Source organism: Drosophila mojavensis, unplaced genomic scaffold (genome assembly GCF_018153725.1).
Source record: "Drosophila mojavensis isolate 15081-1352.22 unplaced genomic scaffold, ASM1815372v1 contig_277, whole genome shotgun sequence".
Taxonomy (NCBI): Eukaryota; Metazoa; Arthropoda; class Insecta; order Diptera; family Drosophilidae; genus Drosophila; species Drosophila mojavensis.
This window is the reverse complement of record NW_025318822.1, coordinates 2,657,219-2,671,974: the sequence shown is the minus strand read 5'-3', so window position 1 is coordinate 2,671,974 and position 14,756 is coordinate 2,657,219. Positions and strand designations below refer to the sequence as shown.

Here is a 14,756-nt window from a genome sequence, read left to right as displayed (position 1 = left end):
AATAAAATATTTGATGTTTCGGCCTAGCTAAAAGTGAAATGAAAATGTTTCGTCTTCCTGAAAACAGTTGGCTGTCATAAAAATAAAGCATAAATCGATTGAACAAAACTGAGTTTGTGCATTAGATTAAACATGAAAATATAAAAATAAGAAAAATAAATAAAATACTTGATGATGCTTGAGACGTACCTTAAGTTAACGATGTAAAATTCAGTGTAAAATTCGTTTAACTAATATTCAATATTCGAATACACTGCGTTACGACTAATAATTTGTTGAAATATTTCGAATATGATTTCAAGCCAATAAGCTAACTATTCGGTAGGTCATGAAAAACTGTTACGCCTTATACAAAGGTGCGAACACAAAATTGGCGTTACTTTAAAGGAGTCGACGCGACTACGCGAAGGCAAAGTAATTGCTGATCGATTTCTGAAATATTACATTTGAATATCTTACGTACAACTTAATCATAAGTTAAATATTGAAATTATGTATACATAATACATATATACATGTATGTATATGTATGTAAATAAGTATGAATTTCATATTCAATCAGTGCTTTACAATGATGCGTATTGTAAATAGTTTGTGTGAACAGTTGTGTTGATGGCAATTGTGCGCTTGCTGATGATTCGAGATACGTTACATTTCACAACTCCAGAAAATGGTTACGTAGGCATATGTGGTGGCAAGCACTCTAAAGTAATCCTGATGCGATTCGAGGCAAAGCTTAGATATAACTGGGCGGCATGAACTTTATATGTATGTGGGGGCGATTCGTCAGTTTACTTCGGCGATTCCGGCGGAGCGTTGGCGCTGCCAAAGAGCTCGTCGTAGGAGGGAGCTGCAATTGATTGGAGAATTAAAGCAATCTAATCCCAATGTAATCTCATCGTAAGTCTTACGCAATGCGTGCGCGCCGGCTTGGTGGCGGGACTGCATATATGAACCAGATGCTGCCGACGTGGACGGCAGTTGGCTATAGCCACTGGCTCCAGCTGGAGGCTGCGCTGGCGGAGGCGTCAAGGCAAGCAGCGTATACTGCGGCGACTCGGGCAACGGGTACGGGGGCAGATGCGGCGGTGGATACGATTGCACCATCAGCGGGCTGGAAGCATAAGGCATGTAGGGCACATTGGAGCTGCTGCGCAGGCTGGCCCGGGCCGAGGGGCTGCCAAACTGCGACGATTGCGAGCCGGATGTGTAGGACAGCTCCACGCCACCAACGGCCGGACTCAGCGTGGAGTCCGAGGCGGTGGAGTTCAAGGAACTGCACTCGCTATACACCGACGAATGCGATGGCGAGCCAATGGAAGAATCTAGTGTTGGATACACAGATGCAGGAACAGCTGGATCGATGGGATTACCAGGCGCAGGAGCGGCCGCCACAGCCGCAACCTCATCAATCCCCGGAGGACCATTGTCAGGACGTGGCGGCAGCGACGGACGCACCGAGCCCAGCCTGGCGGAAACATCCTGCGAGTAGACCTTGAACGGCAAGTTGAGCACCAAATTCTTAAAGAACCCACGCAGGACAGCCTCAACGCGCAGCTCGTAGGATATGGTTATGACGCCGCTGAACTGCTCATCTGTTGGCTGCGCCGTGTCCGGCATCAGCAGCTCGTGGGCAAAGCTCCGTTCGCTCTTCTTGCTCACCGCACCCGTCTCCTTGCTGGCGATCGCAATGCACTCGACCTTTTGCACACGCAACGGCACATGACTGTAGTAAGTGACGTACTGCAGTATGCTAACGAAAGGCAATTTGTACAATTCTATTAGCATATCAAAACATGTATCAAATATGTATATATATTTATAGTATGTGTACAACGTGCTGACTGTGAGAGTAGGTACGTAAAAGGAAAAACAGCCCACACACCGGGAGCTTGCTCTTTCAAGATGCCTCTCTGGGAGAGAGATTGGTTTTTCCCGTGTATATGTATTACGTGTCTCTATATTTGTACAGCTATGGCAGCAGTCGGAAGTCTCTCAGGTGATTTAAATACAAATAATCTTCTTGGTAGGGGATATCCTCTAGTCGGTCAATTTAATTTGATTAAGTAGTATTTCAGATAAATAGATGAAAAATAAGATTGCTAGTTAGAGAGTATTTCCTAGTCGCCCAACCCTGTTTGCTGCTCTTATACCTGTTCAAATATTCAACAGATTCAAGCTTCAAAGTTAAGTTTAAGTTGAATCTCCACAGTGACAACACATTTAAAAATCAGGTTAGATTTTGACAAGCACTTTAACCCTGACTTACTTGAAGCGCAGCTTCTCCACATTCGTCGTGCTGTTGTTCATGACGGTTACGCAGATTCTCAATGGTTCGCCGCGTACGGCAAAGTCCTCGGGCAGCAGGGCCAGCATGGTAATGGGCCGAGTGCCAAATAGGCTAATTGTCTTGGTGATTTGCTTCTCCAGCGGAGTGGGATTATTGCGATATGTCGATGGCAAAGGCATATTCTTCACAACCGTAAACGGTATAGTGTGCCGTTCATCAAAAGTCCAGGGTCTTTGAATGAGGACACGCATCTTGTACTTGATGCTGCCATGGCTACCGCGGAAGCTCGAGGGCAACTCACGACCCAGCGCTACATTAAAGCTAAAAGTGTGCTCGCCAGGAGACAGTTCGAGCCCGCGAGGTTCGAATTCGGGCAGAGGCGTTTCGCTATGCTCGTAGATCTCTTTGCTGGTGTAGAAGAGGCTGCGCGTGTATTCGTTGTTGTTGGAGTTTTTGCGCAAGATTTCCATCCATTTGCATTTGCCTTTGCCAGTCACCTGGATTTTAATAGCTGTGAAAAGACAAACGTATTTTATTAGTAACGATAAATTAAAACACGCAATAGCGACATCTGTCGCAATTTTCAACAACTAGGCAACGCACAGCGTTACTGTTATATTTATTGGTTTGTTTCTTGGCTAGCGAATTAAGTTTACAGCTAAAACCCATTTAAGCTTTGCACTTATTCTTTAAATGAAGTCTTTATAATAATTTTATTGAATTCCGAGGCAAACATCAATTTACTATATCAAATATGAGTTTTTACACATATTTGTATTTCATATGTATATTCTTTTCAAAAATTGAGCTCAACAGCTGACGATGATGCCATCTATTTAGTAATACTGTTGGTTCGCGCCTTGGCTAAAAATACAAATTCCACATTTGTTTACTGTTTGTGATTGACCCCAAAACGTTAATAAATGAATTTAATAAAATTATAATTTTAAATTGGTACTTAATAATTTTTAAATAGAATCCAATTATGTGCTTAAGCAGTTTTTTAAATTTTAAATAAACAAGATTATTTTTAAACGTGGCAACACTAATGCATATCGATAGTTTTATTGAAGTCTTTTAAAAAAGAACTGCCAGAGTTGCCACGTAGTTAGTGAACAAAAAACACGATTTTTCATCGGGCATTGTAAAACATATATCAAGCCATTTAACTTAATTGTCTGAGGCTAAAACAGGCAAGTAACTATAATAATAGCAAACTCACAAATTAACTTCTGCAGCTATAAATATATGAATTCATTGTGCAGCAGCACTGACAAACGCATTTACCCAGCAATCAAATTTATCATGCGTGTTTTCAACAATTTTTTTCGTTTGCGTTCAGGACATTTGCACATAGTGAAAATTGTAATGGACTGTAACTGAATACTGCCGGTTAACAATATGAATGCCAACTATATATCTCGTGCACTGAGCTACCATGGCCAGCCATTACAGAAGATCTGGGACGATGAGCGCGGCGTCGAGGATCTACGCCGGCTAAATCTTACGCAGCCCAACTACAGCATTTACCAGGAACGACAGAAGTATTTCACATTTCAGGAGCGGGCCAAACGTTTGAAAATCCATCAGTTTTTGGCAAGAAAGGCAGCGGATCTGTATGACCGGCAGCTGGTAGGCAATGTAATGGAGGACTCGTGGTTAGCTCAAATGAGCAACTGCTATGCCCCACAGCCCCCGATCGAGTTCTATTTGAACCCAAAGGACAAGCGAAAGGCATGGGCGTATCGGATGAGTGCCCTGAAACAGGGAGACATTGTGTTTGCTTCGGTTCAAAAGGTTGTACCGAACACGAATCGAATTATAGTCAAACCGTTGTGCACAGCAGAGCCAATGCACTTCTACCTAGCTGATATACCCATCAAGGTGCGCAAGCAATGAGCAGTTACTGTTCGGATATCATTTAAATAACAATTTTATTTTAGGCGATCATCATGCAAGACCATTGGGGTCCTTTGCCACTGGACAAACAGGGGAATCCACAACCATTTTCTATCAACGATTTCCTACGCTGCGAAGTTTGCAGCGTGTCGGCGGACGTGGAACGCTTGACTCTAGGCATGCTGGGCGTCTACAATAAGACGTCATCTGATCTCAAGCTGGGCCTATGTGATCTGACAGATTTGCCCAAATACTATCGGTGTGTGAACCTGGCCAATAGCATTTACCATTTCCACTCATTTAACGTTTCATGATTTGTGCTTAGTCAAATACGTAATCTGGAGCCAGGCAGTGCACCGCACTACGAAGATCAGTTGAATGCAGCGCTGGAATTTGAGAATCCCAACTGTGATGTGCTCTTCCAATTGAATGGACTGCAGCCCAATGAGAATCTTACGTTAATGAGCCACATTAAGCATGGCTTTCCCGAGTCGGATTATGCGCCGGAACTGCGGCAAAAGCAGGCTTCCCAATGGGCATTCCGGTAAGTGTTGAAGAAACCTAACTCACGGCTGGTCGCTGATATTATGTAGCTGACCAGCCCTGAATTGGCAGACCTTTAGTAGCTAAGATATGCATTAGCAAATGTATATATAATTATGTCCGTATATTCATTGCAAACACACACACACACACTATCAAACCCACACACTGAAAAACTCGCACAATATAATATCAGCTCCGTGGCTGATGGCATTGAGCACTTTAAGAACGGCCAACAAGTCGAGGCCTTTCAGTGCCTCAACAAGGCCCTGAACATTGATCCGCGTAATGTCGAAGGCTTAGTGGCGCGCGGTGCATTGTACGCGAATCGTGGCAGCTTCTTGAAGGGTCTGAAAGACTTTGAAAAGGCGCTAATTTTGAATAAGTACCATGTGAATGCGCGTAAATATATGGGCGAAACCCTGGTGGCACTCGGACGCAGCTATGAGGAGGAGAACCGCATACCGGATGCCATCAAGGCTTACAGCGATTGTCTGAATCTATTGCCCCAACATGAGCAGGCGCGCATATCCCTTGATGCACTGCAGCAGCACCGAGCCTCTGCAATTGGCGGCACCAGCGCCAGCTCTAATCCCCTGGCCGTGCAACGCAGCACCGAATTGCTCAATTTGCCCAACGCAGCGGGCGGAACTGTGAACCTTGCCTCCTCGGACGAGTCCAGTTCCTCTAGTGCCAGTGACAACGACAACGACAGTGAAGAGCAGCGTAAGTGTCAGCTATTTGGCTACCAGAATTCACTTCAACCAACCTATTTTATATTTTAGCTGTCAAATCGCGTTCCCATCTGCCTGTAGAGCAGGACAAGAATGCCATTACCGATTCTCTGTCGGCCAACGAATTCAAGCTGGACGACGACGACACTGTGACCAGTGTGCGTCGGCTGTTGCGCGAGGCCAGCAAGCACAAGAAATCCAAAAAGAAGGGCAAAAAGAAGAAGGACAAAGACAAGGAACGCAAGGAGAACAAGAAATCTAAGTCAAAGTCAGCGGATGAAGTTGAGCCACTCACAAGCACAGAGGCCGCACTCGAAATGCTCAAGAAAATTGATCATGCGGCGGCGTTCAGGTAATTGCGTGTATGACTTCATAAGCAGATCAAAGAACAGATTGTGAAGGGTCTATGGATTGACAAAGTGTTCATCTAACATATTGATTGCTGTTATAAGCCCCATTCATGATCTGATCTTTGACCCGCTTTGACTGCCCGCAAATAAAGTTGATTTAATAATTGCGCTCTCCCATGCATGACGAATTAGCCGGAATAAGTATGCTAAGTGAGTCGCCTCTTGTAGCTGTCACATTTTATCTGTTTCCTTTTTACCAACAACCTTTGCAGGATCATGAGCACCAGCAGCAGCGAAGCCCAGCGGAAGGCACAGTTGCAAATGTATTTCAAGCAAATGCAACGCCCAGAAACGCCCCCACCTCCGCCTACGGCTACACCAACCACATTGCGTAACCAACCATCGTCATCAGCGGGAGGAGGAGGATATAGCCTGATGATGGGACCAAGCACTTCTAAATATGCGGCCACTGCAGCTGCCAACTTGGACGATGATCACCCGCCGCCAGCGCCCAAATACCATATGCAGCAACAGCAACAACAACAACAGCAAAAGCTCTCTTTTCAAATTAAGAAGCGTCCGCTGCAGATGGACAAATTCGGCTTGCTGCGTCTGGCCACGCCGCTGAGCTCGCACTCACAGAGTCGCAGTCGTAGTCGTAGTCGTTCTCCCAGACGACGCACAAGAAGCCGCTCTCGTGACCGACGCTCATCGCGTCGGCGCGGCGGCAGCTCTCGTTCTCGCAGTCGTAGCAGGAGCCGCAACACTCGAAGCCGCTCGCGCTACTCGAGATCGAGAAGACGACGCACTCGTAGCCGTAGTCGCAGTCGGAGTCGCAGCTATTCGCCCGTTCGTTATGGCGGCGGAGGACAGCGCTACAGAGGACGTGGATTCAAGCAACGCTTTGGAAATCGTCGCTCTCGCTCACGTTCCTATGGTCGTGCACGACGCACGCCATCTCCGTTCGTGCCGCGTCGTACACCGTCGCCGTTTGTGCAGCGTCGAACGCCTTCGCCCTTTGTGCCACGCCGCACACCATCGCCAACCTCACGCTACCGACGCACTCGCTCTCGATCACGCAGCTACAGTCCACGACGCCATCATGGGCCCATGCGTTATACACCGCGCGGTCGGGGGCGTGGCCGTGGACGCTTTCAGAATCGCTGGCACTTCGACAAGCGGAACAATGGTCGGCGGTTTAGTCCTTCACGGAGCGTAAGTCCACCCGGAGACGGGCCCACCATCGAGGAGGTGGACGAAATGATCAAGGAAGCACAAAAGGAGCGCAAACAAGGCATTATTGAGAGCGACAAGGATATACTAAAAAAGAAGGCCACAAACACAGGCAGTGACAAGGCCTAAATATTCAACTACAGTCGCACATCCAGTGTTAAGTTCTATTATGTATGCTCAATAGTCACTCCAAATGTAATTGATATCCGTTAAATCAACTAAAATAATACCATGGACACCAAAATAAAGATGCTTGCAAAGCAAATTTGTTGCATGGTATGCATGCGTTACAAATACAATCGAAATTCTACTTTTCATAACTTTTTTAAATATATGTTATGCTTCTTATAATGTCCTGTATAGATATTCCGCAAGGGTAAGCAAAACTATTTTTTAATATACCTGTTATTTGAATATTAAAAAAAATAAAAAGAACATTCAAATTGTCTAAGCAACTAATAATAATAAAAAATATATATATTTTTTTTTGTAATATTTTAATTTTATAAGTATATATATGTATATTGGGTTTTGTCCGTCTTGCTATCCGTCCTTCATAGTCGGTAACTACCGACCACAATTTGTTTTATTTTTAGATTTTTTTATAAAAACAAAAAATAAAACACTTTTGTTTATAATTAAAGTGACATTTCCTCACATGCGAAAGCAATGTTTACCTAGAACATTATCAATCCACATACACACATATGTATATGCTTTACGGTATTTGTTTACAGGGTATATCTGCGAATTGTTACCGATATCAACAGTTGATACATTTCATTGTGTTCTTAGCTTACTGCTCACACACTGACACATGTGCAATTAAATTTCTATTAATAACAACGCGTGGTGCGCTCCTCTCCGAGCTCTCTTACAACCACAGCAAACAAACTGTGATTGCTCAAACCGGCTATTCACATTTGTTGGCGCTCTCTTATGCACCAATACATTTGGAGCCCAAAACTAGCAGAGAGCGAGAGAGGGTCGTAGCTTTCGATGTGTTAGTGCACCACAGTTACTGCAGTCGCCTAACAGAAAATTGGACGAGCAACGCGCATGAAAATTCGGGACACAAAACGAAGTTCAAACCGAACCCGAGATAAAGCGTATGCCCCCGTTTGAATTCAGTTGATATTTGCCTGCCGGCAACAGCAGAAGCAGATTTTGATACCCACATCAGTGGGGGAATGTGTGTGTCTGATTGTGTGCCTATGTTTGTGTGTGTATATTTGTTAGCGCACAAGATTTTGATTTAGAATAATACGCAACAAATTCTAATAATTATTATAATTAGTACGCGAGCTAAAATTGAATACAAATAATCAACCGTAACAGGTAGTGATCTACATTTACCGGTTATTAAAAATATACATATATATATAATTATAAACGAATTTTGGGTAAGTAAAATAAGGAAGCAATAAAAAATTGTCATTGCTTATTTACATAAGTGCTTAATTTGCGTCCAATTCGAAATGCGAATGAATGTGAAAAGCAAAACTATGAAATGCAAGAAAATTGCGAAAACAGAATTAAGATGCCGAGCAAAACAACACGCGGGGCTTTTGTTTGGACTTTGAACGATAAGAGCGCACCCACCACAACAACAAGAATAGCGAGACACAATAAAAACAACAACTACGAGAAGACAAAGAACTTGAAAAAGCCACGCTTGTAGTTGTTGTTGTGAATGCGCTACACTATGGTTGTCATGTGAAGGCTTATGGGCACGAAAAGGCCATAGGTACGAGAGACAAAAAATAAAGATTAGCACATTTATGATTTGTTATTTTTGTTATTATTGTTAGGGCTTATCAAATGTCCCAACTTATATTTATATTTAATACTGAAAGCCAGCTAATGTACTAAAATATTATTTTCGTAAGGAGTGAACAGAAAATATTTCTTTAGCACCTCGCTTGATAAACAAATAATTAACAATTTCAAGCTTTGTAAAACTTTTTATTGATTTTTCCTATTAATATGATCTATAGAAATAATAAGAAAACAGAATATTTCAAAGCTCTCAGCTCGTTATCAAAATAGACAAATAATCATGCAAATGAACTAATATTTCTATTTATATGTCTTTCAGCGTAAATTCAATAAAAATATCATTTATTCATTATGTATACGAAAATATTTCGTGCTGTGATAATCGGCGCTCCCGGATCGGGAAAAGGCACCATCTCGGATCGTATTGTGAAGACGTTCGGGTTTCTCCACATTTCCTCGGGGGACATTCTGCGCCAGAATATCATCAAAAATACCGACCTGGGCAAGAAGGCTCAACAGTACATTGCCTCCGGCCAGCTGGTACCAGATGATATTATGACCAAGACAATGATCGCCCGCATCACCGAGGTGGGCAACAAATCCTACATTTTGGATGGCTTTCCCCGTAATAGTGCCCAAGCCGATATTTTGGCGGCACGTGAACAAATTGATGCCGTTATCAACTTGGACATTCCACATGATGTGATCATTGAGCGTGTCAAGCATCGTTGGATACACGCCCCATCTGGACGTGTCTACAATATAGGCTTCAACGATCCGAAGGTGGCGGGCAAGGATGATATAACTGGCGAGCCACTGACCCAACGCGAGGACGACAAACCGGAGGTGGTGTCCAAGCGTTTGCAACTCTACGATGAACTAATGGGTCCCGTGCTGGCCTGGTATGCTGAACGTGGTCTGGTAACCAGTTTCAAGGGTCGCGAAACTAAGGAGATTTGGCCACGCGTCGAACGTTTTCTTAAGGACAAAGTCAACATGGGTTAAGAGGAGTAGGGTATTATGGCAACAACGAAACAAACACTTCAATTAAGTGCACAAATTTTATTCAATATTGATAGGCAGCTGTTGCTAAGATGTGTTCAATTAAGGTCTAACATATATATTAGATTTATATATATGTTGTGCGTGATAGAGTAGGGCTAATAGAAGGGGGTTTACGGTTCATTGAAACTAATCAAATGTAATTGCGAAGCCTTACAAAGTAAAAACGAATCAAAATAATGAAATGTGTCCAAATGTATATTTTCCTTGCCATATACATGTGTATACACTGATTATGAGCTATATAACCCATCCAAAACATTCCCCTAATAAAAAGAAAAATGTTTTGTTTTGATATGAATATTATATATATATAGTTATATGTATGTACATACGTGTATAAACGCTTCTAAGTAGGTGCTCTGATAATAAATCATTTCCTTTTCTTGTTTTGTAATATTGCTCATTGATAACGTAGTTGCTGATTTTCACATGGTGCCATAATAGATATGGCAAAATACTATTTTTGGCCCACGTAACACAGAACACTTATTTTATAATAGCGAAATTTACGATCTATGGCTTCATTTATGCGCATCACTCGAACGCCTTGCTTGTTGGCGTGTAGGGCACAACAGCTGTCAAGTGTGGCGCTCTCGAATTCTCTCTCACACAACACGCGCAACATAGATGAAGTACATAATAATGAAGCTAACCAAGCAGACGGAAGCCATACTGCTCTCAATCTGTCACACACTCTCTCGCTCTCTCTCTCTATCTCTCTCTCTCTCTCTCTCCCTTTCTTTCGTTTCTCTTATATCTCTCTTCTCTAGCATTAACTACGATTTCTGTAAAACAGCATGTTAGGTGTAAACAAAAGAATGCTGATGCAGCTGATGACGATATATTCAGTTACTAACAGGCTGCTGTTTTTATTCACAGCTTTGATAAAAGCAGCTGCCTAGCTGCAGTAAGTAATGCAGCATTATCGCAAAAGAGTATTGATACGAATTGATCCAATTTCATGCACTTGTTTAATGCACTCAAAGTTTGCAAACAATGCTGCAGTAAGGTAGGTAGGGACATTTTTCTAGCCAGCACTGTATTGAGAGCAAAAGCTCTCTTCATCTGATAGACCATTATTACGGCATTTTTAGTCAGCACACACAAACATACCCGCACGCACACATTCAGTGAGAACGTTTACTCGCTTACACTACACTTGCACCCTGCACGCCGCTCTCTAAGTGAACCCGCGCGTAACATTTCCTGAAACAAATGACCCCACAAACAAAAAGAGCAATTACCGAATGCAAGCAATTGGCCCCTATCGATGAATAATGCCGAATTGAAGGAATTTACAATCCCAAAACCAAGAGCAACAAAACGCACAAATAAATAAAAATGCTGAGTGCTGAGTTTCGTTTGTGCTGCTGTTAACCATCTTCTTTGTTTATGCCAATGCGGCCATAACGAAAGCATGATGACAATGGACAGAGCAAAATCAGAAAACTTCACTACTGACCGCAAATTGTAGACTGACAAGCACTGACTCACATATGATGCAAGCTCCGCTTGTGAAATATTTAACAATAAGAGTAATAGCGATTCAAATTTACCTCGTATTTTGGTACGCTTGTTGAGATTCATCCAAATCTCTCCACGAATGACCTGGCCGGCATAAAAAATGCGTTCTGGATTGTCCAGTCGAATGCATAGTCGCTCACTTTCCATGATGCTGCTGCTACTACTACTTCTCTCATTAAATACTCATCCAAAAATAACATAGAAAAGGCCACATTTGAGCGGCCTCCTTGGTATCACAGTGCAGAACTACAACTACAACACTATATTCTTCTTATTCAATGTGATGAGTTGAGCACAACACTTCAGCTGACAATATACATACGAATAATAAATTCATTTACGCGCACTGCACTCCGTTCAAATTAAATTAATCAAATCAAACATCTTTAATTATTTAAGAAAAGCAACTAAAAACGTTGTTGCTTTTGTTTTAGCTTGCCACACGATAACGATTAACGATAACATTAACATTAAATCAGCTGGCTTTAAACTGTCATAGCGTTGCCACCAGGTGAGCAGGTTAAGCGCAAAAAGTATATATATTTAAAAATTAGATAAGCAACAAATTTTGCCAAGCAAACAATTCATTACTGTATTTTGGACACAGCCAATTAGTACTCAATTGCAGGGATGCAGTCTGCTAAGGTTATTCCCCGCTTATACACAGAGTGGCACACGCACACAGTTAGCGCTCACAGCATTTGCAGCATATGTGAATTTATTAATCGGATTCAGCTTCAGTATTAATTTGAAATTGCTCCCGCTCGGTGGTCGTGGTCGTGGTCGTGGACGCAACTCATCAGTTGGTGGTTGTGCCCTCTCCTACTCGATTGTGTTCCGCGTCGCTTGCCACAGTCAATAAAAGAATAAACATTCCAACAGAAAAGCCAGCGCCTGTTGTTACCAAGGTCACGACAGGATGAGCAGCAAAGTGAATTTTAGCTTCGATAGCGTCTTGGGCGTTTACTATGCTGGCCAGATCGTATCCGGCACAGCCGAACTTATCACAGAGCGCCCCAAAACCATACGCTGTAAGTTCTATATACCGAAATACGCATATAATATTTGATTGTGGCTAGCATGACGTCATGTTGCCCCCTACTCCGCATACAAAAATGCTCTGTGTTGGTGTCTGGAAGGGGGCATGGGGCCAGACACTACATTAGTATTCGAGCCGTCATTGTTTTTTTGTTATTTGTTATTGTTGTTTCTGCTGGCTTTGTTATGTGTGTATATCTTTTGTATTGTGCCGGTAGCTAATCTTCATATATGTATATACGTAGATATACATATCTAAATACGTATATATGTTTCTGTGTCGGCTATTTAATATTGTAGCGAGAGTGAAGAAAAAACTAGTTTTTCTTCGAAAAGTGTGCGTGCCGTTGGGCAAATGAGTCGGCTCGACTGCTGCTTTACTTTGATTTGAAAATGAACAATTCGCTTAGGCCTCATAAAATAAAAAAAAATTAAAAATAAACAGAGCTAAGAACTTGAGTAGTCAAAGGAATGGTAAGTTTTAGTATTTCCGCATGAACCTGAAATAAATGATGGCAAAATTATGCTCGAGACTGGTTTTCGAATAGAATTTGATTCTCTAAAAAGTCAGGGTCAGTTCAGATAACTGCGAATTAAACGCAATTGAACCCGATGGAAACGCAGCTTGATCTGTGCGCCGCCCACATGACGTGCAGCTTAATAGTATTACAAAGAAATTAAATCCAATTACGCGATTCGCTCTCTTCTGTGGCTCTCTTTCAGCCATCTATATAACCGTGAACGGTTTCGTGGAGACGCGTTGGCAGGAGAGTGTCGAAAAGCCTGGTGCTGATGGCAAACTGGTCAAGGCACTGGAGACGTATACCACCACGGAGATCTACTACAGCAGCGATAAATATGTGTACGGCCAGAGCGGAGGATCACAACTGGAGCTGCCCCAGGGCAAGTATGTCTTTCCCTTTCAGGCCACTATACCGCCCCAAGCGCCGACCTCCTTCAATGGCACCCACGGGCAGGTGAAACATGAGGTGACCTTGACCATAGATCGCGCGGTGCGATATAATAATATATTCAAGCAGTGTTTTACGGTCATACTGCCAAACGATTTGAACGCGAAGCCCGAGCATTTGGTAGGTTTGACATGAAAGGGAATATTATAGATGGTATAATCCTTGTCCTTGACCTTTCAGCAACCCTTGAAGCGCATCGAGGAGAAAACCTTTTGGTGGGGCTCCATATTTGGCGGTAACAAGCCCATGGTTATGGACGTGAGCACTTCGTACAGCGCCTATGTTCCTGGCCAGAAGATCAACTTTCACATCGTGCTGGACAACCAAGCGGATGTTCAGTGCCAGGATGTGAAGGTGCGTCTCTTCAAGAACGTGACCTATCGCGGCAAAGCGGGCGATAAGGAGCAATTGAAAACCACCGAGGTGCGTATAGCCGATAAGCACTGTGGCGAGGTGGATAAGAACAATAAGGCGAAATTCGATGAGTTTCTAATGGTGCCACCCACAACGCCGACAACAATGAACGAACGAGGACCGATTCGGGTTAGTTACACCCTTCGTTTCATTGCCAAAACATTCCGCTTGCATGGCGGCGGGGATCTGGTAGTAGACTTTCCACTGGTCATTGGAACTGTGCCATTGCATGGCAGTGCCGACGACAAAGGGCCGGGACAGAAGGCAGAGGCACAGCCGAACACGAACGGCAGCTATCAAGCGATGGGTAGGCAGCCTCTACAAATAAGCTTTTTTTTTATAAAATAATTCCATGATCTTTTCTTTAGTTGCACCTACCTTCCAAGAGGATGTATGCACAGAACACTTCGAGTCGAACACTTATAAGCCGCGTTATCCCGTCTATATACTCAGTGGTCAGCCGGCAAATGCGAATGGTGCTAGGTCGCCATTGCCCAGTCTTTATCCAAAAACCGTGGATACTCTGCCTGCACCGCCAGTGAATTACACACCAAATCCTGTGTCGCCAGTAGCAAATCCGTCGGCAACAGTTCAAAAGGCGCCGCCATATCCAGTGCAAGCGCCTGCAGCTGTGCCAGCTGTTGGCAATAATTTTGAAGTGCTCGGCTTTAGCATACCACCAGGCTATCAGCCCACAGCCAGTGCACCGGCTGATGCTTCCGGCAACATTGGTTGGAAGTAGTTATTGTGTAAACTGTGTATTTATGTATTAGAAGCACTTTTTATAGTTATTTAAATAAATGTTCGCGGGCATACGTCAAATGGCAGCACCGAAATAAACGAAAAATATCGATATATCGGTAAAAAGCTCCAGCAGTGTCATTTTCAATTTTTCAGCTGGTGCGCACGACAACAG

The 14,756-nt window shown here is 43.2% G+C and overlaps 4 protein-coding genes across 5 annotated transcripts; 3 read left to right on the top strand and 1 right to left on the bottom strand.

Moving 5' to 3' along the window:
* On the bottom strand, positions 1 to 11,830 carry LOC6574177 (arrestin domain-containing protein 2). The gene is made up of 4 exons (XM_002000199.4): positions 11,450 to 11,830; positions 2,270 to 2,801; positions 912 to 1,753; positions 1 to 850 (listed from the first exon to the last, which is right to left on the bottom strand). The coding sequence occupies exons 1-4, from the start codon at positions 11,562 to 11,564 to the stop codon at positions 792 to 794; spliced, it is 1,548 nt and encodes a 515-aa protein (XP_002000235.2). The 5' UTR covers positions 11,565 to 11,830; the 3' UTR covers positions 1 to 791.
* LOC6574179 (tetratricopeptide repeat protein 14 homolog) lies at positions 3,382 to 7,348 on the top strand. Of its 2 annotated transcripts, XM_015167306.3 has the most exons (8): positions 3,382 to 3,483; positions 3,633 to 4,174; positions 4,234 to 4,448; positions 4,515 to 4,733; positions 4,929 to 5,458; positions 5,518 to 5,818; positions 6,009 to 6,026; positions 6,089 to 7,348. In XM_015167306.3, the coding sequence occupies exons 2-8, from the start codon at positions 3,692 to 3,694 to the stop codon at positions 7,176 to 7,178; spliced, it is 2,856 nt and encodes a 951-aa protein (XP_015022792.2). In that variant the 5' UTR covers positions 3,382 to 3,483; positions 3,633 to 3,691; the 3' UTR covers positions 7,179 to 7,348. The 2 variants fall into 2 exon arrangements, with proteins under 2 accessions (XP_015022792.2, XP_002000237.3); XM_002000201.4 differs by lacking the exon at positions 6,009 to 6,026.
* LOC6574178 (GTP:AMP phosphotransferase AK3, mitochondrial) lies at positions 8,168 to 10,287 on the top strand. The gene is made up of 2 exons (XM_044008424.1): positions 8,168 to 8,387; positions 9,148 to 10,287. Exon 2 carries the CDS (start codon positions 9,180 to 9,182, stop codon positions 9,831 to 9,833), a length of 654 nt encoding a protein of 217 aa, XP_043864359.1. The 5' UTR covers positions 8,168 to 8,387; positions 9,148 to 9,179; the 3' UTR covers positions 9,834 to 10,287.
* A 293-nt stretch (positions 11,831 to 12,123) lies between the features above and the next one.
* LOC6574176 (arrestin domain-containing protein 2) lies at positions 12,124 to 14,713 on the top strand. Its single transcript, XM_002000198.4, has 4 exons — positions 12,124 to 12,448; positions 13,179 to 13,546; positions 13,607 to 14,147; positions 14,209 to 14,713. The coding sequence occupies exons 1-4, from the start codon at positions 12,337 to 12,339 to the stop codon at positions 14,580 to 14,582; spliced, it is 1,395 nt and encodes a 464-aa protein (XP_002000234.1). The 5' UTR covers positions 12,124 to 12,336; the 3' UTR covers positions 14,583 to 14,713.
* Positions 14,714 to 14,756: the final 43 nt, after the last annotated feature.

Bases quoted from the DNA above. Each gene is read 5' to 3' on its own strand.
- LOC6574179 (XM_015167306.3), top strand. From the start codon at position 3,692: ATGAATGCCAACTATATATCTCGTGCACTGAGCTACCATGGCCAGCCA. The intron at 4,449-4,514 runs GTGTGTGAACCT...ATTTGTGCTTAG, and splicing joins GATTTGCCCAAATACTATCG to TCAAATACGTAATCTGGAGC. The intron at 5,459-5,517 runs GTAAGTGTCAGC...TTTATATTTTAG, and splicing joins CAACGACAGTGAAGAGCAGC to CTGTCAAATCGCGTTCCCAT.
- LOC6574178 (XM_044008424.1), top strand. From the start codon at position 9,180: ATGTATACGAAAATATTTCGTGCTGTGATAATCGGCGCTCCCGGATCG.
- LOC6574177 (XM_002000199.4), bottom strand. From the start codon at position 11,564: ATGGAAAGTGAGCGACTATGCATTCGACTGGACAATCCAGAACGCATT. The intron at 2,802-11,449 runs GTAAATTTGAAT...GTCTTTTCACAG, and splicing joins CAAGCGTACCAAAATACGAG to CTATTAAAATCCAGGTGACT. The intron at 851-911 runs GTAAGACTTACG...AATCAATTGCAG, and splicing joins AGCCGGCGCGCACGCATTGC to CTCCCTCCTACGACGAGCTC.
- LOC6574176 (XM_002000198.4), top strand. From the start codon at position 12,337: ATGAGCAGCAAAGTGAATTTTAGCTTCGATAGCGTCTTGGGCGTTTAC. The intron at 12,449-13,178 runs GTAAGTTCTATA...GCTCTCTTTCAG, and splicing joins GCGCCCCAAAACCATACGCT to CCATCTATATAACCGTGAAC. The intron at 13,547-13,606 runs GTAGGTTTGACA...TTGACCTTTCAG, and splicing joins ACGCGAAGCCCGAGCATTTG to CAACCCTTGAAGCGCATCGA.